This window comes from Perissodus microlepis, chromosome 9, assembly GCF_051167445.1.
Source record: "Perissodus microlepis isolate ML-2025 ecotype Zambia chromosome 9, ASM5116744v1, whole genome shotgun sequence".
In the NCBI taxonomy this organism is placed as follows: domain Eukaryota; kingdom Metazoa; phylum Chordata; class Actinopteri; order Cichliformes; family Cichlidae; genus Perissodus; species Perissodus microlepis.
Window position 1 is genome coordinate 26252375 of NC_140469.1, and position 24727 is coordinate 26277101.

General features: G+C 40.4%; 2 protein-coding genes across 2 annotated transcripts; both read left to right on the forward strand.

The window, feature by feature from the left end:
- The first annotated feature begins 6454 nt into the window (after positions 1 to 6454).
- LOC146380603 (serine/threonine-protein kinase pim-2-like) lies at positions 6455 to 11411 on the forward strand. Its single transcript, XM_084939798.1, has 10 exons — positions 6455 to 6796; positions 7425 to 7667; positions 8735 to 8977; positions 9112 to 9246; positions 9364 to 9458; positions 9600 to 9647; positions 9751 to 9969; positions 10077 to 10257; positions 10344 to 10514; positions 10603 to 11411. Exons 1-10 carry the CDS (start codon positions 6736 to 6738, stop codon positions 10692 to 10694), a joined length of 1488 nt encoding a protein of 495 aa, XP_084795924.1. The 5' UTR covers positions 6455 to 6735; the 3' UTR covers positions 10695 to 11411.
- A 6387-nt stretch (positions 11412 to 17798) lies between these two features.
- LOC146380604 (serine/threonine-protein kinase pim-2-like) lies at positions 17799 to 24727 on the forward strand. Its single transcript, XM_084939797.1, has 10 exons — positions 17799 to 18511; positions 19140 to 19382; positions 20451 to 20693; positions 20828 to 20962; positions 21080 to 21174; positions 21316 to 21363; positions 21467 to 21685; positions 21793 to 21973; positions 22060 to 22230; positions 22319 to 24727. The coding sequence occupies exons 1-10, from the start codon at positions 18451 to 18453 to the stop codon at positions 22408 to 22410; spliced, it is 1488 nt and encodes a 495-aa protein (XP_084795923.1). The 5' UTR covers positions 17799 to 18450; the 3' UTR covers positions 22411 to 24727.

A 24727-nucleotide genomic window follows, 5' to 3' on the forward strand; every position in this document is an offset into this window, starting at 1 on the left:
ATGTCCAAAAAACTCACTGAAAAGCCTTCAGCTAATCCAAAATGCTGCAGCAAGAGTACTGACAGGGACTAGAAAGAGAGCAGATTTCTCCTGTTTTGGCTTCCCTTCATTGGCTTCCTGTTAAGTCCAGAATTGAATTCAAAATCCTGCTCCTCACATACAAGGTCTTAAATAATCAGGCCCCATCTTATCTTAATGACCTTGTAGTACCATATCACCCTATTAGAGCACTTCGCTCTCGCTCTGCAGGCCTACTTGTTGTTCCTAGAGTATTTAAAAGTAGAATGGGAGGCAGAGCCTTCAGTTTTCAGGCCCCTCTTCTGTGGAACCAGCTTCCAGTTTGGATTCGGGAGACAGAAACTATCTCTACTTTTAAGATTAGGCTTAAAACTTTCCTTTTTGCTAAAGCATATAGTAAGGGCTGGACCAGGTGACCCTGAATCCTCCCTTAGTTATGCTGCAATAGACGTAGGCTGCCGGGGGATTCCCAAGATGCATTGAGTTTTTCCTTTCCAGTCACCTTTCTCACTCACTATGTATTAATAGACCTCTCTGCATTGAATCATATCTGTTATTAACCTCTGTCTCTCTTCCGCAGCATGTCTTTTATCCTGTCTTCCTTCTCTCACCCCAACCGGTCGCAGCAGATGGCCGCCCCTCCCTGAGCTTGGTTCTGCCGGAGGTTTCTTCCTGTTAAAAGGGAGTTTTTCCTTCCCACTGTCGCCAAAGTGCTTGCTCATAGGGGGTCATATGATTGTTGGGTTTTTCTCTGTATCTATGAAGCGCCTTGAGGCGACTTTTGTTGTGATTTGGCGCTATATAAATAAAATTGAATTGAATTGAATTGAATTGAATTATATCCTGTTTGTTTTTTTTCGATGTTGAAATTAAAATCTAGTAGCAGCCTTCTCATTTCTTTGTGTTTTGTGCTGTTTTACAGGCCCACAGAGGAGGACAGCTCCGAGGCAGATGAGGGACAGGTCCCAGGGCGGTCCATCGGCGGTGGAGCTGGCCATCCTGGAGTCCCTGAAGAGGCCACACCAGTCTCCAATGGAGCATTTCCTCCTCAGCCTTGTTCCTGGTCTGGAGAGCAGCTGGGTCCTTTTTATTCCTGTCTCTCTGTAAATACTTATATTTTATATATTTATGTTTAATGTTTTTCTGTTTGAGAATTTTAATATTATTTCAAATAAATTTTTATAATGACTAATGTCTCAGTTCTACTACACAGCAAATGTTGGCACACGACTTGACACATGTAGAATTTATTTCATATTATACTAATGACAAAATATACTAATACAGTGGGATGCAAAAGTTTGGGCAACATTGTTAATAGCCATCATTTTCCTTTATAAATCGTTGTTACAATAAAAAAATGTCAGTTAAATATATCATATAGGAGACACACACAGTGATATTTGAGAAGTGAAAAGAAGTTTACTGGATTTACAAAAAAGTGTGCAATAATTGTTTAAACAAAATCAAGCAGGTGCATAAATTTGGGCACCACAAAAAAAGAAATGGAATAAATATTTAGTGTATATCAATGTGTGTGTCTCCTATATGATATATGGGGTTCCTTTGGGCGTGCTTCCCATCCAGAGCTCCACAGCACAGAGGAAAGCTCCAGCGCTCCTGGAATCCCTCTGTGATGGACCGCCAGTCTTCAGTTGAAGGCACAGCCATGAAATCGTCCACTAGACAGTCCCAGATGGCCGTCGCTACCTGGGGGATGATCTGGCTCACCGTGGACACACCGACTCTGAAACTGAACGCGATGGTCCTGAAGGAGTCCTCGGTGGCAAGGAACCTGGACAAAATTGTTTAAAATTAGTATTATGTGTACTGCAGTTACAAAATACATTATTGAAATTCCAAAATTACAAATTACAAAACATAAATCTTACATAAAACATTTTGTAATTATAAGGATAATTACATGATATATATTAGATATAATCTAAAACAGTCTGCGGTGATTATATACAAATATTCAACTATCCCAGAATTAAACCAGGTCTAAATAAAAAGGAGTGACTATCACTGCAAAGGTTAACTCAGTGGTCCTAATGCTACAGTTTGATATCAGCAAACACCGAGCGCATACATTGATATGACACCACAGCCATGCTATCATTCAAACGCTGATAACAGCATAAATCGAATTAAATCGGGACTTGATGAGACCTTCTGAGTATCACTAGAAATATTATAAACAGTCGTCTCCGTACCACAGTTTGCTTTCAGTAAACACCGAGAGCATTCACTGTTAGCATAGCACATCCATGTTAGCAGTGTATAAATGGATGGTTTAGCATATATTAGCACAGGTATCAATAAATATTGATACCTGTATTTAATATCGTATTAAATACTTTTACTAACCTCAGGCAGATGGACAGGCGCTCTGTAGGTGGGATTGAGCGCCTGTAATTGGTGTCTAGGCGGGCGATTCTGGGACCGACACGGGAAAGCAGGTCCTCAAACTGGCCGAGTGAAAGACGGTGATATCGCTGGAATCGGCCGTCATCCAGGCGCAGCTCCTGGAGCAAATGGTGAAACTGACCAAACTGCTCACGCCTCTGGAGGACCTGATGGACCCAGGTACGGCGAGGACGTCTTTTACGCCGCTGCTCTGCTCTCCACAGTACATAGAGAAGGGAGACTCTCTCTTCAAGCGCTAGCTCGACAGCTGCCATCTTGCAAAGATACCGTCTGGCACAACTTCCTCCCACATTCCTCCCACATTTCCATTTCACGCGCTATGGATTTTTCTTGGACACGCGTTGAGGCGCGAATGTGCACGCGTCAAATTTGGGGCGTTTGGGGCGTTTGGGGCGTTTTTTTCGCGTCCATCGCGTTCGGTGTGAACACACCGTAATGCGTCTCAACAGATTTCCTGGCTCTAACAGAGGTTGCAACAGTTTTTCCTTCCCACTGTTGCTGATTGTTTGCTCATAGTGGGCTCTCTGATTGGTGGGATTCATTTTCTAATAGTATAGGGTCTCTGCCTTCCAATGTAAAGTGCCTCTAGACAACAGATGTGACTTGTTGCTATAGTTAAGGTTGAATTTAATCATTAATGTCCATTCAGTAGTGAAAATTTTATATTTCTTAATAGGGGTGGGTTTTGATGATCGATTTATCGATTAAAATCGATTCTGGCTTGGATAACGTGATATCGATTCATTAAAAACCTGAATCGAATTTTAAATATACATTTATTTTGCCCGAAATGCCAGAATCTCAGGTTAAACCTCACAAAATTTCTACAACCACCAAACAGCTAAAACAGTAAATGAGAGCAGGTACACGGATTCTGCACAAAGACGTAAACACAAAACGCGGACCCGACGGATCAGAATCACTGAGATGTGGCTTTCTCACCCGCCGGCACGTACGCTTAGCTGTGTCTCTAATCAAACCTCGGTAACTTTGCTCTGCTTCACTTCGTTTTTGACTGCACAATATTTTTAATGTCATCTGCTATAAAAACCCAGACCAAGTCTCGCAAGTGTCAGCTTTCTTTTTATAGACATAAAAATATAGATATGTACTGATAAGTGATCAGAATTATAATATTTCTGACTGTCTGAGGCAAAATTTCCCTGATTCAAATCGAATCGAAACAAATCAAATGGTGGATCGAATCGATTCGGGACCTTGTGAATCGGAATCGAATGGATTCTAGAAATCAGTGACGATACCCAGCCATATTTCTTAATATCCATCTATACTCAATGTGAATTCCATAAATTTAATAGAGCTGTTTGACTGATCACCTAATGTGTGACAAAAGAATCCACTGTGATGCTAATGACCGTCTGCGCTCTCTTACCTGTCTGTAAAAGTTGGCCTTGTCTCTCTCACTCTGCCTTCTCTCACTCGTTTCCCGGTCCAGTGATGCCTCTCTCCTCTGTTGCAGAAGTTCCAGCCCGTGCTCTTCCTGTGTTCCGCGTGCCCGACTGTTTCTCTGGAGCACTGTTAATGACCGTGCTCCTGTTTAAGTTGATTCCTCTCATGAATAAATCTTGTAAATATTTCAAGTCTGCTCTTAGGTCCAACTGCACTCTCATTTCCAGTTTGTGACATGGGCTTTTCTTCCTTTCTTTCCTTTGCATTATTCTCAGGTCTTTACCTTTCAATATAAAGTGCCTTGAGGCAACCGTTGTTGTGATTTTGGCGCTACATTAATAAAAGTGACTTGAAATTGAATAAGTGCAAGAAGACACAGCTGAGCTCAATCTAAATAATAGAGCAAATGAAAATAAAACTAAAGGCAAAGTACAAGAGACAAAAAACTGAAAACAGAAACTGAACTAATTACACACAGAGACAAGAGACTAACACTCAACTAGTCATAGTAACACAGGGGAGGTTACAGCTAATCAAAACACACCGATTAAAATATCAAATTCAAAGAATTCTTCCCCTCAACCACAACCGCTCACAGCAGATGGCTGCCCCTCTCTGAGCAAGACATGTCCTTCAATGCACATATTAAACAAATATGTAGGACTGCTTTCTTCCATTTGGGCAACATCTCTAAAATTAGAAATATCCTGTCTCAGATTGACGCTGAACTAGTTCATGCATTTATTACTTCTAGGCTGGACTACTGTAATTCATTACTATCAGGAAGTCCTAGAAACTCCCTGAAAAGCCTTCAGCTAATCCAAAATGCTGCAGCAAGAGTACTGACAGGGACTAGAAAGAGAGAGCAGATTTCTCCTGTATTGGCTTCCCTGCATTGGCTCCCTGTTAAATCTAGACTTGAATTCAAAATCCTGCTCCTCACATTCAAGGTCTTAAATAATCAGCCCTTATCTTATCTTAATGACCTTGTAGTACCATATCACCCTATTAGAGCACTTTGCTCTCGCACTGCAGGCCTACTTGTTGTTCCTGTTGTTGTTGTGCCTACTTGATAGAGACGTTTTGGCTTCATTTTTGGGGAGCTGTCGCGTCATCCATGTTTTCTACAGTCAATGCTTATAGGACCCCTGCTCATGAATCAAAAAGACTCAGATTTTCACGTGCTGATTGGAAAACTGTTGCATACAATGTATGCTCAAGGGTTAAATAAAAGGCAGTTGAGTGGAAGGACAGATATTGTGTGAGGAGACAAGTTAAAAGTCAAGGAATGTCAAAAACCTATATGGAGGGTCTTTTATAAACCCTTGCTGAATAAGAGGTCAGGTAATGTACAATGGAGGAATTTGCATAGGGGCATTGCTGTTAATAGTTTTGTGCCCAAGGTTAAAAAATATGCAAGTGAATGATGTCCCTTTTATCCAGAGATATAATCTTTTTTAATGTTTCTTGAATGTAAATGGCTTGAACCACTGTGTATTATGTTAAAACATGTCTTTGAAAAGTGTGGAGTGGCTTAGTCTCCATTGGCATTTTTGTTTGGTGCCAGTTATACCCCCCCAAAATAAATAAATAAATAAATTATTGCACTGATTTAGGTTTAAGGGGTCACTTTTATCTTATGTTTTTTTTATAATTTAACATGATTCTGCAAAATTGGGGTGTAACATGTTGACTCAAATCTTTGATAGACAGTTGCAGTTGCAGCGAAATTTGTGTATCTCTGATTGCAGCTAGAGTAGGGACACTGGGAGGAGATCCAGTGTGTACTTTCCATAGGTAAGGTGGGCAGTCCTTAGTTTCCGGGGAGAAAGCTGGTGTTATGTAGCTCAAATCATATAAGCCTGATATGATTCACTGTATGAAGTAGGCCACATCTTATGCAAGTCTTTTATAAATTTGTACTATTTCTTTTCCATATGGGTATGTTTGACTGAAAATAGCATAATTACAACACGTCTAATCAAAGAAAGGTTAATGGGGCACTTTGTCTTTTGGTAAAATAATGTGACAAGTTTATTCTTGGACTCAGCAGTAAAAACAGATCAACAAGTGTTATGAAGATCTAAGTCTTAGTAGACCTAGTATGGACTGGTGTTGCTCTGTTTTTTATCAAAAGGATAAACTTGTTATTATAATTTGACCAATACTCCCTTAAATGGCATCAAAAAAGGCACTTCAAGTGCCAAATTGCTTTATATTTCTTCACTTAAATATACGGCCGCAAGTAGGGCTGACATGGGCCCCAGGTTTGATGTGTTCTGCCGTAAACTGGACAAACCAACATAAGGATGGAAGCCACTGTGGGACTTTTTCAGTAAATTGAGCATGTGTTTTATAAGTTAATCAGTAAATTAACACCAATAGCTAGTTAACCCATAGCTATTCACACAACAACGGGGTATTGGGTAACTATGATGTTTTTATTTTAGAAAACAAAGTACACATGAATTAATGTACTTTAATAGAAAATGGAAAGGTGATACAACCTCAAAAAGGTGGTTGCCTCTAGATTTAAAAAGAGAAATAAGGTCGAGTAGTTACACTATATAAAGAATAAATGCACAATTTAAAAAACAAAATTCATAGGTAGGTATATCGACTTCTTATTAAATTATATGAATTATTATGGATTTGTCTGCCACAGTGTTTTTCTTTAAACTACTTAGGAGCACTTTTACTGGCAGTCGGTGATGTCACTGAAAGGCAAGGTTCTGTTGCCATAGTCTCCTGAGTTTATTTTGAAAGCTCACTTACGGAACTCGCTTAAACAGTTTAGAAAAGACAAGTGCACACATTTGAAGAAGTATTCCCTCGTTACGGTGACATTTTTCCTTTTAAAAGGTCTCAAAAATTAACATGAAAAAGGAAACGAGAAAAAATACAAATCCAGGAGATAAGAAAGATCCAGGAGATCAAAGTAAGTAAACAAATACATCAAATCTGGGTAAAATCCCTCAAATAACAGAATCTACTTTTCTAAAAATGTTGACAGTCTGTGTATAAAATGAAACATTTGAATCCTACCCATATGGAAAAGATATATATAAATCCTATAAAGTTTGTATCTGTCTTGTGTGAAACTTGTATGTTTTGGATACTTACTAAAACAATATATGAAAGTAATGAGAAAGTGGCCACTTTCATGAGTAAATCATATAAGCCTGATATGATTCACTGTATGAAGTAGGCCACATCTTATGCAAGTCTTTTATAAATTTGTACTATTTCTTTTCCATATGGGTATGTTTGACTGAAAATAGCACAATTACAACACGTCTAATCAAAGAAAGGTTAATGGGGCACTTTGTCTTTTGGTAAAATAATGTGACAAGTTTATTCTTGGACTCAGCAGTAAAAACAGATCAACAAGTGTTATGAAGATCTAAGTCTTAGTAGACCTAGTATGGACTGGTGTTGCTCTGTTTTTTATCAAAAGGATAAACTTGTTATTATAATTTAACCAATACTCCCTAAAATGGCATCAAAATCCTTCCAGTCCTGATGTCGAGCACTCTTTTTCACTACTGTGTTGTTGTTGTTTATAGACTCTAAGAGCAGGATGGCTAAAAGAAAGGCCAGTCCTGAAAAGAAGACCCCCGTAAAAAGAAGGAGGGTCACTGAGCAGGCTGCTCCTTCCACCAGCTCAGATACACATCAGGTCAAAGCAGTGAAGCGTAAGGCCCAGCAAGATGGAGCGAGCACAACCAGTCCACCAAAGAAGATTAAACTTGCTGAGCCTACGAGTGGAGACAGGGAGCAAGCGTCTTCCTCCGTTGACGCTGGTAAAGGTAGGCTAATTAGTTGAGTGAGGGGTAGATTAAGTGCACAGCTGGTTTCTCGGTTTAAGATATTAGTGTTTGGGAGATACTTTTCTGTTGTACAGTTCATTTGCTGTTATGGAGTTCTTGTTACTGATAAAAAAAAGTATATTTTTTGTTTCAAAATAGCTGATCTGCTCTATGCCAACATCTGCGAACAAATATAATTCTATAAAGTTGGTCTATGTAGTGTGTAACTGTTGATATAGAGCGTTATTAAATTTATTGCTAATGCAATCATATGGCACGTTGACTTCTAAGGAAATTTTAGATGGCACTTATCATCAGAAAGGTTGCTGACACCTGGGTTCGACCTTCATATTAATTTTTTTTTTTAAACTTTTTTAAGAACACATTTTAACATTGGACTCAAAAATAAATAAATCCCCCCTGACAAAAAAGGCACTTCAAGTGCCAAATTGCTTTATATTTCTTCACTTAAATATACGGCTGCAAGTAGGGCTGACATGGGCCCCAGGTTTGATGTGTTCTGCCGTAAACTGGACAAACCAACATAAGGATGGAAGCCACTGTGGGACTTTTTCAGTAAATTGAGCATGTGTTTTATAAGTTAATCAGTAAATTAACACCAATAGCTAGTTAACCCATAGCTATTCACACAACAACGGGGTATTGGGTAACTATGATGTTTTTATTTTAGAAAACAAAGTACACATGAATTAATGTACTTTAATAGAAAATGGAAAGGTGATACAACCTCAAAAACGTGGTTGCCTCTAGATTTAAAAAGAGAAATAAGGTCGAGTAGTTACACTATATAAAGAATAAATGCACAATTTAAAAAACAAAATTCATAGGTAGGTATATCGACTTCTTATTAAATTATAAACAGATCAACAAGTGTTATGAAGATCTAAGTCTTAGTAGACCTAGTATGGACTGGTGTTGCTCTGTTTTTTATCAAAAGGATAAACTTGTTATTATAATTTAACCAATACTCCCTAAAATGGCATCAAAATCCTTCCAGTCCTGATGTCGAGCACTCTTTTTCACTACTGTGTTGTTGTTGTTTATAGACTCTAAGAGCAGGATGGCTAAAAGAAAGGCCAGTCCTGAAAAGAAGACCCCCGTAAAAAGAAGGAGGGTCACTGAGCAGGCTGCTCCTTCCACCAGCTCAGATGCACATCAGGTCAAAGCAGTGAAGCGTAAGGCCCAGCAAGATGGAGCGAGCACAACCAGTCCACCAAAGAAGATTAAACTTGCTGAGCCTACGAGTGGAGACAGGGAGCAAGCGTCTTCATCCGTGGACGCTGGTAAAGGTAGGCTAATTAGTTGAGTGAGGGGTAGATTAAGTGCACAGCTGGTTGCTCGGTTTAAGATATTAGTGTTTGGGAGATATTTGTGTGTATGATCTAATACGCTGATGTGCTTTTGGTGTTTTCCACATCTGCAGACTGCAGTCAAAACACAAAGGGGTGCACAAAAAATGGCAGAAGGAAGACTGCGGGAGACAGCAAAGAGTCACCCAAGAAAAAGAAAAAGGACAAAACCAAAAACGTCGTCCAAAATTTAGCAGCCGACCAGCAACGTAAGTAGCAAGCAGCTTGGCTTTTATACTCAGGTGAAGAGCAAAATGAACATTTAGGGTACAGCAGAGAGTAATTTGTGTCACAGCTGTAGTAAAACAACATTTGTGTCTTTTCAGGGGAATACCAAGCCAGATATGTGCAGGAGCACCATCTAGGAAAGGGCGGCTTTGGAGCAGTGTTTGCTGGCTACAGGATAACAGATCATTTCCCAGTAAGTGTTCAGATGGTGGGAGTAAGACAGGCAGTAATGCAGATAACGGATAATATCGTCAGCTGAGCATTAAAGGTGCCGTTTTACACCTTTAATGATGTCATACTGAGGAAATGCTCACCAATGCTCTGTGTCTTTTAGGTAGCCATCAAACACATTCCCAAGGACAAAATCCCCATCCAAGTGACGGTAAGTGTGCAACACTTGAACTGTTTTTACATTGCTGGACTGAGTGCAGCGTTCACCTGTGAAACGTCTGTTCCTCATCATCCACTTTGTTGTAATATATCAGGATGAAAACGGGAAGGAAGTCTCAGTGGAAGTGGCCATTTTGCTGAAGCTTGCAGCTGAAGCAGATGGATCAGTGGGAACGTCGGCTCCTGTGTCTCTGTTGGACTGGTTTGACTTTGGCACAGAACTGATCCTGGTGCAGGAGAGACCTGTCCCCGCGGTGGACCTCTTTGATTACATAAGAGAAAATGGAGGATGTTTACCAGAAGGAAAGGCCAAGGTAAGTTGACTGGAAGAGCCTTAGACTGTACAGCATTCAATCAAAGCACAGAGTATCAGAGAAGCATCAACCTGTTGACTCATTACTGTCTTTTTCATCTTTTCCAGGTCATTCTGAAGCAACTGGTTGATGCAGCAAAGGACCTGGAGGAGAAACACATCTTTCACCGGGACATCAAGAGTGACAACATTCTGATTGAGACCGGCTCAGATGTGCCTCGAGTTCGTATCATTGACTTCGGACTGAGCTGCTTTGCTACGGAGCGATCGCGGTTCCGCTTCTTCTATGGTAACATATTCAGCTCCTGCTCTTCACAGATGTAGCAATTTGTGCCTTTTGTTTTAGAAGAAATTGTAATTGTGTCTGTTTATTAGGTACACCTATCCACAGCCCTCCCGAATGTTACTGGGGCAAAAAATACAGGCCTGGACCCACCACGGTGTGGCAAATGGGAGTGGTGCTGTACGAAGCGCTTCATGTGGGGGACTTTAATATCATGACGTTCCTCGAAAAGGAACTGAAATTCAACGAGCATCTGTCCCCACGTAAGAAAACATCACACTTCAAGATTCACTGATGGCTTGGATCATTGGAACTATCATCTTCATCTTTTCTCCCTTTCTTTCTTTCCAGACTGCCAGAATTTCTTGGATGCGTGTTTAACCGAAGTCCCGGAGGAGCGGCCAACGCTGGGGGACCTCCAGCGTCACCCCTGGCTCAGATAAAGCCATCTCTCACACACACACACACACATTTCATATCTTATGATGTAAGTGTGATACATGGCCTAACCTTCTTTTTTTTGTCTTTCTTTCATTTTTTTTGTTTTTTTTAACAGGAAAAGATTGTTTTTTGGGTTTTTTTGGCCGATTCTAAATTTTGCTATCCTGAAATTCCTGTAACCCCCCCAGCCATCCCAGGAAAGGGGATCTCTCTTTGAATTGGCTTTCCCGAGGTTTCTTCCCATCATTCTGGCCCCCTGGGGAGTTTTTCCTCGTCTTCATAGAGAGCTTGGGCTGGGTCAGGAGCTTCATCAGAATTGGCATGATTTGATTAGGTTAATGTAATAAAACACGTTGATGTAATCAAAATTAGTAAAGATCAAAAGATTTAACTTAAACTTCCATTAAAACTTGTTTAACTCAACTTTGCTGAGAATACTCTTTCATTACCATGTCAAGGATTGTTTTTTACTCATGATGCATTTTGACAAGTAAGAAAACTGAAAACTAAATCAGGTTAAAGTATGCACAACGAAAGTCACACTGTCACTGCTCTGAAGACTTGCATCTGTTGCCCTAACCTCTAACGGTGTGTTCACACCGAACGCGATGGACGCGAATAGAGCGTCAGGTTTACATGTAAAGTCAATGGAAAAGCGCGATGACACGCGATTGCGGGTCCCGCGAAAATTCGGAAGCAGATTTGCGTCGCGAAAACGCCAAAACTCGCGAATAAAACTCGCGAATAAAACTCGCGAATAAAACTCGCGAATAAAACCACGCGCGTGAGTTTTTGTGTTGCATTTTGTGCATACACGCGTTTTGCGTCTACCGCTCGAGTTGGAAAAATCTGAACTCCAGCGTCAAATCGCGCCGCGACAACCAATCAGGAGCCTGGTGACGTGGCTGTGACCTAGGTCAAAGGGTCAGATCCAGCCAAAGCCCTTAATACTTTGAGGGAAGGCTAATCAATGCCGTAGCAAACAACCCGGAGCTGTACGACACCAGCTGCTTTCTGTACCGAGACAGGAATAAAAAGGACCGAGCTTGGAGGAAGATATGTGAAGAGATCGGGCAACCTGGTAAGTTCATTCATTTCTCTTTTGAAAGTTTTCACTGACCCGGGGAAGCCGCACAAAAGGTAGCAAGCCACCGCTATTTTCCCACTGACGTACAAATACCGCTCTGCTTTTATGCATGTTGTCATTTAGGAATATATTTTATTGTTTATTAATAAACAGCACACAGTAGTCCCGCTCATCCGTCACTGCTTCGCTTTTTTTTATTTTTTATTGCACAGTACAGCATTGCATTCTGCAGCCTGATTGACATGTCTGCTCCGTGTCGTGTCTCCTGCACTTGCCAAATTTATCACGTTTGGTTTTGAGAACCATCACGTCCAATAGAAAAAACAGCACAAAAACACCCATAACTATGAGCCTCATTCGGAAATACACACCTGCACCGGGAGGGAAAAAGGCGCACGAAAGTGGCAGGCAGATGAAGACAAAACGCGGCATAATAATACTTTTACGTTTTGCAATCTACAAAGGTTTGCACTTTGAGAATCAATTGTGAGAACTGTGAGTAATGGTCTTGTGTGTGGGGAAAAAAAAGTGTATAAACTGCGTGGTGAGGGGCTAGTTATTCTGAGAACCGCTGCTGCAATAAATGAGGGACCACTGTATACTCTATGATTATTATATTCAACCTATTAATATTTAATACTGTAGTGATAGAACCAACTGATTCTGCAGCAGAGCTGTTGCTTCTCCTGGCTCCCCAGTCCCTGAGCTCCTGCACCACAGGTATGTAATTGTAGCATCAGATGTACAGCAAGCACTGATAGCTTTTTACTCGGTGGGATTCCCTTGTGATCACCTTTACTAAATGTCTACAACCAATCTGATTATATCCTGTTTGTTTTTTTTCGATGTTGAAATTAAAATCTAGTAGCAGCCTTCTCATTTCTTTGTGTTTTGTGCTGTTTTACAGGCCCACAGAGGAGGACAGCTCCGAGGCAGATGAGGGACGGGTCCCAGGGCGGTCCATCGGCGGTGGAGCTGGCCATCCTGGAGTCCCTGAAGAGGCCACACCAGTCTCCAATGGAGCATTTCCTCCTCAGCCTTGTTCCTGCTCTGGAGAGCAGCTGGGTCCTTTTTATTCCTGTCTCTCTGTAAATACTTATATTTTATATATTTATGTTTAATGTTTTTCTGTTTGAGAATTTTAATATTATTTCAAATAAATTTTTATAATGACTAATGTCTCAGTTCTACTACACAGCAAATGTTGGCACACGACTTGACACATGTAGAATTTATTTCATATTATACTAATGACAAAATATACTAATACAGTGGGATGCAAAAGTTTGGGCAACATTGTTAATAGCCATCATTTTCCTTTATAAATCGTTGTTACAATAAAAAGTGACAGTTAAATATATCATATAGGAGACACACACAGTGATATTTGAGAAGTGAAAAGAAGTTTACTGGATTTACAAAAAAGTGTGCAATAATTGTTTAAACAAAATCAAGCAGGTGCATAAATTTGGGCACCACAAAAAAAGAAATGGAATAAATATTTAGTGTATATCAGTGTGTGTGTCTCCTATATGATATATGGGGTTCCTTTGGGCGTGCTTCCCATCCAGAGCTCCACAGCACAGAGGAAAGCTCCAGCGCTCCTGGAATCCCTCTGTGATGGACCGCCAGTCTTCAGTTGAAGGCACAGCCATGAAATCGTCCACTAGACAGTCCCAGATGGCCGTCGCTACCTGGGGGATGATCTGGCTCACCGTGGACACACCGACTCTGAAACTGAACGCGATGGTCCTGAAGGAGTCCTCGGTGGCAAGGAACCTGGACAAAATTGTTTAAAATTAGTATTATGTGTACTGCAGTTACAAAATACATTATTCAAATTCCAAAATTACAAATTACAAAACATAAATCTTACATAAAACATTTTGTAATTATAAGGATAATTACATGATATATATTAGATATAATCTAAAACAGTCTGCGGTGATTATATACAAATATTCAACTATCCCAGAATTAAACCAGGTCTAAATAAAAAGGAGTGACTATCACTGCAAAGGTTAACTCAGTGGTCCTAATGCTACAGTTTGATATCAGCAAACACCGAGCGCATACATTGATATGACACCACAGCCATGCTATCATTGCAAACACTGATAACAGCATAAATCGAATTAAATCGGGACTTGATGAGACCTTCTGAGTATCACTAGAAATATTATAAACAGTCGTCTCCGTACCACAGTTTGCTTTCAGTAAACACCGAGAGCATTCACTGTTAGCATAGCACATCCATGTTAGCAGTGTATAAATGGATGGTTTAGCATATATTAGCACAGGTATCAATAAAGGACTACCGTATTAAATACTTTTACTAACCTCAGGCAGATGGACAGGCGCTCTGCAGGTGGGATTGAGCGCCTGTAATTGGTGTCTAGGCGGGCGATTCTGGGACCGACACGGGAAAGCAGGTCCTCAAACTGGCCGAGTGAAAGACGGTGATATCGCTGGAATCGGCCGTCATCCAGGCGCAGCTCCTGGAGCAAATGGTGAAACTGACCAAACTGCTCACGCCTCTGGAGGACCTGATGGACCCAGGTACGGCGAGGACGTCTTTTACGCCGCTGCTCTGCTCTCCACAGTACATAGAGAAGGGAGACTCTCTCTTCAAGCGCTAGCTCGACAGCTGCCATCTTGCAAAGATACCGTCTGGCACAACTTCCTCCCACATTCTTCCCACATTTCCATTTCACGCGCGATGAATTTTTCTTGGACATGCGTTGAGGCGCGAATGTGCACGCGTCAAATTTGGGGCGTTTTTTTCGCGTCCATCGCATTCGGTGTGAACACACCGTAATGCGTCTCAACAGATTTCCTGGATCTAACAGAGGTTGCAACAGTTTTTCCTTCCCACTGTTGCTGATTGTTTGCTCATAGTGGGCTCTCTGATTGGTGGGATTCATTTTCTAATAGTATAGGGTCTCTGCCTTCCAATGTAAAGTGCCTCTAGACAACAGATGTGACTTGTTGCTATAGTTAAGGTTGAATTTAATCATTAATGTCCATTCAGTAGTGAAAATTTTATATTTCTTAATAGGGGTGGGTTTTGATGATCGATTTATCGATTAAAATCGATTCTGGCTTGGATAACGTGATATCGATTCATTAAAAACCTGAATCGAATTTTAAATATAAATTTATTTTGCCCGAAATGCCAGAATCTCAGGTTAAACCTCACAAAATTTCTACAACCACCAAACAGCTAAAACAGTAAATGAGAGCAGGTACACGGATTCTGCACAAAGACGTAAACACAAAACGCGGACCCGACGGATCAGAATCACTGAGATGTGGCTTTCTCACCCGCCGGCACGTACGCTTAGCTGTGTCTCTAATCAAACCTCGGTAACTTTGCTCTGCTTCACTTCGTTTTTGACTGCACAATATTTTTAATGTCATCTGCTATAAAAACCCAGACCAAGTCTCGCAAGTGTCAGCTTTCTTTTTATAGACATAAAAATATAGATATGTACTGATAAGTGATCAGAATTATAATATTTCTGACTGTCTGAGGCAAAATTTCCCTGATTCAAATCGAATCGAAACAAATCAAATCGTGGATCGAATCGATTCGGGACCTTGTGAATCGGAATCGAATGGATTCTAGAAATCAGTGACGATACCCAGCCATATTTCTTAATATCCATCTATACTCAATGTGAATTCCATAAATTTAATAGAGCTGTTTGACTGATCACCTAATGTGTGACAAAAGAATCCACTGTGATGCTAATGACCGTCTGCGCTCTCTTACCTGTCTGTAAAAGTTGGCCTTGTCTCTCTCACTCTGCCTTCTCTCACTCGTTTCCCGGTCCAGTGATGCCTCTCTCCTCTGTTGCAGAAGTTCCAGCCCGTGCTCTTCCTGTGTTCCGCGTGCCCGACTGTTTCTCTGGAGCACTGTTAATGACCGTGCTCCTGTTTAAGTTGATTCCTCTCATGAATAAATCTTGTAAATATTTCAAGTCTGCTCTTAGGTCCAACTGCACTCTCATTTCCAGTTTGTGACATGGGCTTTTCTTCCTTTCTTTCCTTTGCATTATTGTCAGGTCTTTACCTTTCAATATAAAGTGCCTTGAGGCAACCGTTGTTGTGATTTTGGCGCTACATTAATAAAAGTGACTTGAAATTGAATAAGTGCAAGAAGACACAGCTGAGCTCAATCTAAATAATAGAGCAAATGAAAATAAAACTAAAGGCAAAGTACAAGAGACAAAAAACTGAAAACAGAAACTGAACTAATTACACACAGAGACAAGAGACTAACACTCAACTAGTCATAGAAACACAGGGGAGGTTACAGCTAATCAAAACACACCGATTAAAATATCAAATTCAAAGAATTCTTCCCCTCAACCACAACCGCTCACAGCAGATGGCTGCCCCTCTCTGAGCAAGACATGTCCTTCAATGCACATATTAAACAAATATGTAGGACTGCTTTCTTCCATTTGGGCAACATCTCTAAAATTAGAAATATCCTGTCTCAGATTGACGCTGAACTAGTTCATGCATTTATTACTTCTAGGCTGGACTACTGTAATTCATTACTATCAGGAAGTCCTAGAAACTCCCTGAAAAGCCTTCAGCTAATCCAAAATGCTGCAGCAAGAGTACTGACAGGGACTAGAAAGAGAGAGCAGATTTCTCCTGTATTGGCTTCCCTGCATTGGCTCCCTGTTAAATCTAGACTTGAATTCAAAATCCTGCTCCTCACATTCAAGGTCTTAAATAATCAGCCCTTATCTTATCTTAATGACCTTGTAGTACCATATCACCCTATTAGAGCACTTTGCTCTCGCACTGCAGGCCTACTTGTTGTTCCTGTTGTTGTTGTGCCTACTTGATAGAGACGTTTTGGCTTCATTGTTGGGGAGCTGTCGCGTCATCCATGTTTTCTACAGTCAATGCTTATAGGACCCCTGCTCATGAATCAAAAAGACTCAGATTTTCACGTGCTGATTGGAAAACTGTTGCATACAATGTATGCTCAAGGGTTAAATAAAAGGCAGTTGAGTGGAAGGACAGATATTGTGTGAGGAGACAAGTTAAAAGTCAAGGAATGTCAAAAACCTATATGGAGGGTCTTTTATAAACCCTTGCTGAATAAGAGATCAGGTAATGTACAATGGAGGAATTTGCATAGGGGCATTGCTGTTAATAGTTTTGTGCCCAAGGTTAAAAAAGATGCAAGTGAATGATGTCCCTTTTATCCAGAGATATAATCTTTTTTAATGTTTCTTGAATGTAAATGGCTTGAACCACTGTGTATTATGTTAAAACATGTCTTTGAAAAGTGTGGAGTGGCTTAGTCTCCATTGGCATTTTTGTTTGGTGCCAGTTATACCCCCCCAAAATAAATAAATAAATAAATTATTGCACTGATTTAGGTTTAAGGGGTCACTTTTATCATATGTTTTTTTTTATAATTTAACATGATTCTGCAAAATTGGGGTGTAACATGTTGACTCAAATCTTTGATAGACAGTTGCAGTTACAGCGAAATTTGTGTATCTCTGATTGCAGCTAGAGTAGGGACACTGGGAGGAGATCCAGTGTGTACTTTCCATAGGTAAGGTGGGCAGTCCTTAGCTTTCAGGGGAGAAAGCTGGTGTTATGTAGCTCAAATCATATAAGCCTGATATGATTCACTGTATGAAGTAGGCCACATCTTATGCAAGTCTTTTATAAATTTGTACTATTTCTTTTCCATATGGGTATGTTTGACTGAAAATAGCATAATTACAACACGTCTAATCAAAGAAAGGTTAATGGGGCACTTTGTCTTTTGGTAAAATAATGTGACAAGTTTATTCTTGGACTCAGCAGTAAAAACAGATCAAGAAGTGTTATGAAGATCTAAGTCTTAGTAGACCTAGTATGGACTGGTGTTGCTCTGTTTTTTATCAAAAGGATAAACTTGTTATTATAATTTGACCAATACTCCCTTAAATGGCATCAAAAAAGGCACTTCAAGTGCCAAATTGCTTTATATTTCTTCACTTAAATATACGGCCGCAAGTAGGGCTGACATGGGCCCCAGGTTTGATGTGTTCTGCCGTAAACTGGACAAACCAACATAAGGATGGAAGCCACTGTGGGACTTTTTCAGTAAATTGAGCATGTGTTTTATAAGTTAATCAGTAAATTAACACCAATAGCTAGTTAACCCATAGCTATTCACACAACAACGGGGTATTGGGTAACTATGATGTTTTTATTTTAGAAAACAAAGTACACATGAATTAATGTACTTTAATAGAAAATGGAAAGCTGATACAACCTCAAAAACGTGGTTGCCTCTAGATTTAAAAAGAGAAATAAGGTCGAGTAGTTACACTATATAAAGAATAAATGCACAATTTAAAAAACAAAATTCATAGGTAGGTATATCGACTTCTTATTAAATTATATGAATTATTATGGATTTGTCTGCCACAGTGTTTTTCTTTAAACTACTTAGGAGCACTTTTACTGGCAGTCGGTGATGTCACTGAAAGGCAAGGTTCTGTTGCCATAGTCTCCTGAGTTTATTTTGAAAGCTCACTTACGGAACTCGCTTAAACAGTTTAGAAAAGACAAGTGCACACATTTGAAGAAGTATTCCCTCGTTACGGTGACATTTTCCCTTTTAAAAGGTCTCAAAAATTAACATGAAAAAGGAAACGAGAAAAAATACAAATCCAGGAGATAAGAAAGATCCAGGAGATCAAAGTAAGTAAACAAATACATCAAATCTGGGTAAAATCCCTCAAATAACAGAATCTACTTTTCTAAAAATGTTGACAGTCTGTGTATAAAATGAAACATTTGAATCCTACCCATATGGAAAAGATATATATAAATCCTATAAAGTTTGTATCTGTCTTGTGTGAAACTTGTATGTTTTGGATACTTACTAAAACAATATATGAAAGTAATGAGAAAGTGGCCACTTTCATGAGTAAATCATATAAGCCTGATATGATTCACTGTATGAAGTAGGCCACATCTTATGCAAGTCTTTTATAAATTTGTACTATTTCTTTTCCATATTGGTATGTTTGACTGAAAATAGCATAATTACAACACGTCTAATCAAAGAAAGGTTAATGGGGCACTTTGTCTTTTGGTAAAATAATGTGACAAGTTTATTCTTGGACTCAGCAGTAAAAACAGATCAAGAAGTGTTATGAAGATCTAAGTCTTAGTAGACCTAGTATGGACTGGTGTTGCTCTGTTTTTTATCAAAAGGATAAACTTGTTATTATAATTTAACCAATACTCCCTAAAATGGCATCAAAATCCTTCCAGTCCTGATGTCGAGCACTCTTTTTCACTACTGTGTTGTTGTTGTTTATAGACTCTAAGAGCAGGATGGCTAAAAGAAAGGCCAGTCCTGAAAAGAAGACCCCCGTAAAAAGAAGGAGGGTCACTGAGCAGGCTGCTCCTTCCACCAGCTCAGATACACATCCAGTCAAAGCAGTGAAGCGTAAGGCCCAGCAAGATGGAGCGAGCACAACCAGTCCACCAAAGAAGATTAAACTTGCTGAGCCTACGAGTGGAGACAGGGAGCAAGCGTCTTCCTCCGTTGACGCTGGTAAAGGTAGGCTAATTAGTTGAGTGAGGGGTAGATTAAGTGCACAGCTGGTTGCTCGGTTTAAGATATTAGTGTTTGGGAGATACTTTTCTGTTGTACAGTTCATTTGCTGTTATGGAGTTCTTGTTACTGATAAAAAAAAAAGTATATTTTTTGTTTCAAAATAGCTGATCTGCTCTGTGCCAACATCTGCGAACAAATATAATTCTATAAAGTTGGTCTATGTAGTGTGTAACTGTTGATATAGAGCGTTATTAAATTTATTGCTAATGCAATCATATGGCACGTTGACTTCTAAGGAAATTTTAGATGGCACTTATCATCAGAAAGGTTGCTGACACCTGGGTTAGACCTTCATATTAATTTTTTTTTTAAACTTTTTTAAGAACGCATTTTAACATTGGACTCAAAAATAAATAAATCCCCCCTAACAAAAAAGGCACTTCAAGTGCCAAATTGCTTTATATTTCTTCACTTAAATATACGGCCGCAAGTAGGGCTGACATGGGCCCCAGGTTTGATGTGTTCTGCCGTAAACTGGACAAACCAACATAAGGATGGAAGCCACTGTGGGACTTTTTCAGTAAATTGAGCATGTGTTTTATAAGTTAATCAGTAAATTAACACCAATAGCTAGTTAACCCATAGCTATTCACACAACAACGGGGTATTGGGTAACTATGATGTTTTTATTTTAGAAAACAAAGTACACATGAATTAATGTACTTTAATAGAAAATGGAAAGCTGATACAACCTCAAAAACGTGGTTGCCTCTAGATTTAAAAAGAGAAATAAGGTCGAGTAGTTACACTATATAAAGAATAAATGCACAATTTAAAAAACAAAATTTATAGGTAGGTATATCGACTTCTTATTAAATTATAAACAGATCAACAAGTGTTATGAAGATCTAAGTCTTAGTAGACCTAGTATGGACTGGTGTTGCTCTGTTTTTTATCAAAAGGATAAACTTGTTATTATAATTTAACCAATACTCCCTAAAATGGCATCAAAATCCTTCCAGTCCTGATGTCGAGCACTCTTTTTCACTACTGTGTTGTTGTTGTTTATAGACTCTAAGAGCAGGATGGCTAAAAGAAAGGCCAGTCCTGAAAAGAAGACCCCCGTAAAAAGAAGGAGGGTCACTGAGCAGGCTGCTCCTTCCACCAGCTCAGATGCACATCAAGTCAAAGCAGTGAAGCGTAAGGCCCAGCAAGATGGAGCGAGCACAACCAGTCCACCAAAGAAGATTAAACTTGCTGAGCCTACGAGTGGAGACAGGGAGCAAGCGTCTTCATCCGTGGACGCTGGTAAAGGTAGGCTAATTAGTTGAGTGAGGGGTAGATTAAGTGCACAGCTGGTTGCTCGGTTTAAGATATTAGTGTTTGGGAGATATTTGTGTGTATGATCTAATACGCTGATGTGCTTTTGGTGTTTTCCACATCTGCAGACTGCAGTCAAAACACAAAGGGGTGCACAAAAAATGGCAGAAGGAAGACTGCGGGAGACAGCAAAGAGTCACCCAAGAAAAAGAAAAAGGACAAAACCAAAAACGTCGTCCAAAATTCAGCAGCCGACCAGCAACGTAAGTAGCAAGCAGCTTGGCTTTTATACTCAGGTGAAGAGCAAAATGAACATTTAGGGTACAGCAGAGAGTAATTTGTGTCACAGCTGTAGTAAAACAACATTTGTGTCTTTTCAGGGGAATACCAAGCCAGATATGTGCAGGAGCACCATCTAGGAAAGGGCGGCTTTGGAGCAGTGTTTGCTGGCTACAGGATAACAGATCATTTCCCAGTAAGTGTTCAGATGGTGGGAGTAAGACAGGCAGTAATGCAGATAACGGATAATATCGTCAGCTGAGCATTAAAGGTGCCGTTTTACACCTTTAATGATGTCATACTGAGGAAATGCTCACCAATGCTCTGTGTCTTTTAGGTAGCCATCAAACACATTCCCAAGGACAAAATCCCCATCCAAGTGACGGTAAGTGTGCAACACTTGAACTGTTTTTACATTCCTGGACTGAGTGCAGCGTTCACCTGTGAAACGTCTGTTCCTCATCATCCACTTTGTTGTAATATATCAGGATGAAAACGGGAAGGAAGTCTCAGTGGAAGTGGCCATTTTGCTGAAGCTTGCAGCTGAAGCAGATGGATCAGTGGGAACGTCGGCTCCTGTGTCTCTGTTGGACTGGTTTGACTTTGGCACAGAACTGATCCTGGTGCAGGAGAGACCTGTCCCCGCGGTGGACCTCTTTGATTACATAAGAGAAAATGGAGGATGTTTACCAGAAGGAAAGGCCAAGGTAAGTTGACTGGAAGAGCCTTAGACTGTACAGCATTCAATCAAAGCACAGAGTATCAGAGAAGCATCAACCTGTTGACTCATTACTGTCTTTTTCATCTTTTCCAGGTCATTCTGAAGCAACTGGTTGATGCAGCAAAGGACCTGGAGGAGAAACACATCTTTCACCGGGACATCAAGAGTGACAACATTCTGATTGAGACCGGCTCAGATGTGCCTCGAGTTCGTATCATTGACTTCGGACTGAGCTGCTTTGCTACGGAGCGATCGCGGTTCCGCTTCTTCTATGGTAACATATTCAGCTCCTGCTCTTCACAGATGTAGCAATTTGTGCCTTTTGTTTTAGAAGAAATTGTAATTGTGTCTGTTTATTAGGTACACCTATCCACAGCCCTCCCGAATGTTACTGGGGCAAAAAATACAGGCCTGGACCCACCACGGTGTGGCAAATGGGAGTGGTGCTGTACGAAGCGCTTCATGTGGGGGACTTTAATATCATGACGTTCCTCGAAAAGGAACTGAAATTCAACGAGCATCTGTCCCCACGTAAGAAAACATCACACTTCAAGATTCACTGATGGCTTGGATCATTGGAACTATCATCTTCATCTTTTCTCCCTTTCTTTCTTTCCAGACTGCCAGAATTTCTTGGATGCGTGTTTAACCGAAGTCCCGGAGGAGCGCCCAACGCTGGGGGACCTCCAGCGTCACCCCTGGCTCAGATAAAGCCATCTCTCACACACACACACACACATTTCATATCTTATGATGTAAGTGTGATACATGGCCTAACCTTCTTTTTTTTGTCTTTCTTTCATTTTTTTTGTTTTTTTTAACAGGAAAAGATTGTTTTTTGGGTTTTTTTGGCCGATTCTAAATTTTGCTATCCTGAAATTCCTGTAACCCCCCCAGCCATCCCAGGAAAGGGGATCTCTCTTTGAATTGGCTTTCCCGAGGTTTCTTCCCATCATTCTGGCCCCCTGGGGAGTTTTTCCTCGTCTTCATAGAGAGCTTGGGCTGGGTCAGGAGCTTCATCAGAATTGGCATGATTTGATTAGGTTAATGTAATAAAACACGTTGATGTAATCAAAATTAGTAAAGATCAAAAGATTTAACTTAAACTTCCATTAAAACTTGTTTAACTCAACTTTGCTGAGAATACTCTTTCATTACCATGTCAAGGATTGTTTTTTACTCATGATGCATTTTGACAAGTAAGAAAACTGAAAACTAAATCAGGTTAAAGTATGCACAACGAAAGTCACACTGTCACTGCTCTGAAGACTTGCATCTGTTGCCCTAACCTCTAACGGTGTGTTCACACCGAACGCGATGGACGCGAATAGAGCGTCAGGTTTACATGTAAAGTCAATGGAAAAGCACGATGACACGTGATTGCGAGCAGATTTGCGTCGCGAAAACGCCAAAACTCGCGAATAAAACCACGCGCGTGAGTTTTTGTGTTGCATTTTGTGCATACACGCGTTTCGCGTCTACCGCTCGAGTTGGAAAAATCTGAACTCCAGCGTCAAATCGCGCCGCGACAACCAATCAGGAGCCTGGTGACGTGGCTGTGACCTAGGTCAAAGGGTCAGATCCAGCCAAAGCCCTTCATACTTTGAGGGAAGGCTAATCAATGCCGTAGCAAACAACCCGGAGCTGTACGACACCAGCTGCTTTCTGTACCGAGACAGGAATAAAAAGGACCGAGCTTGGAGGAAGATATGTGAAGAGATCGGGCAACCTGGTAAGTTCATTCATTTCTCTTTTGAAAGTTTTCACTGACCCGGGGAAGCCGCACAAAAGGTAGCAAGCCACCGCTATTTTCCCACTGACGTACAAATACCGCTCTGCTTTTATGCATGTTGTCATTTAGGAATATATTTTATTGTTTATTAATAAACAGCACACAGTAGTCCCGCTCATCCGTCACTGCTTCGCTTTTTTTATTTTTTATTGCACAGTACAGCATTGCATTCTGCAGCCTGATTGACATGTCTGCTCCGTGTCGTGTCTCCTGCACTTGCCAAATTTATCACGTTTGGTTTTGAGAACCATCACGTCCAATAGGAAAAACAGCACAAAAACACCCATAACTATGAGCCTCATTCGGAAATACACACCTGCACCGGGAGGGAAAAAGGCGCACGAAAGTGGCAGGCAGATGAAGACAAAACGCGGCATAATAATACTTTTACGTTTTGCAATCTACAAAGGTTTGCACTTTGAGAATCAATTGTGAGAACTGTGAGTAATGGTCTTGTGTGTGGGGAAAAAAGTATATAAACTGCGTGGTGAGGGGCTAGTTATTCTGAGAACCGCTGCTGCAATAAATGAGGGACCACTGTATACTCTATGATTATTATATTCAACCTATTAATATTTAATACTGTAGTGATAGAACCAACTGATTCTGCAGCAGAGCATCCCCTGTTGCTTCTCCTGGCTCCCCAGTCCCTGAGCTCCTGCACCACAGGTATGTAATTGTAGCATCAGATGTACAGCAAGCACTGATAGCTTTTTACTCGGTGGGATTCCCTTGTGATCACCTTTACTAAATGTCTACAACCAATCTGATTATATCCTGTTTGTTTTTTTTTGATGTTGAAATTAAAATCTAGTAGCAGCCTTCTCATTTCTTTGTGTTTTGTGCTGTTTTACAGGCCCACAGAGGAGGACAGCTCCGAGGCAGATGAGGGACAGGTCCCAGGGCGGTCCATCGGCGGTGGAGCTGGCCATCCTGGAGTCCCTGAAGAGGCCACACCAGTCTCCAATGGAGCATTTCCTCCTCAGCCTTGTTCCTGCTCTGGAGAGCAGCTGGGTCCTTTTTATTCCTGTCTCTCTGTAAATACTTATATTTTATATATTTATGTTTAATGTTTTTCTGTTTGAGAATTTTAATATTATTTCAAATAAATTTTTATAATGACTAATGTCTCAGTTCTACTACACAGCAAATGTTGGCACACGACTTGACACATGTAGAATTTATTTCATATTATACTAATGACAAAATATACTAATACAGTGGGATGCAAAAGTT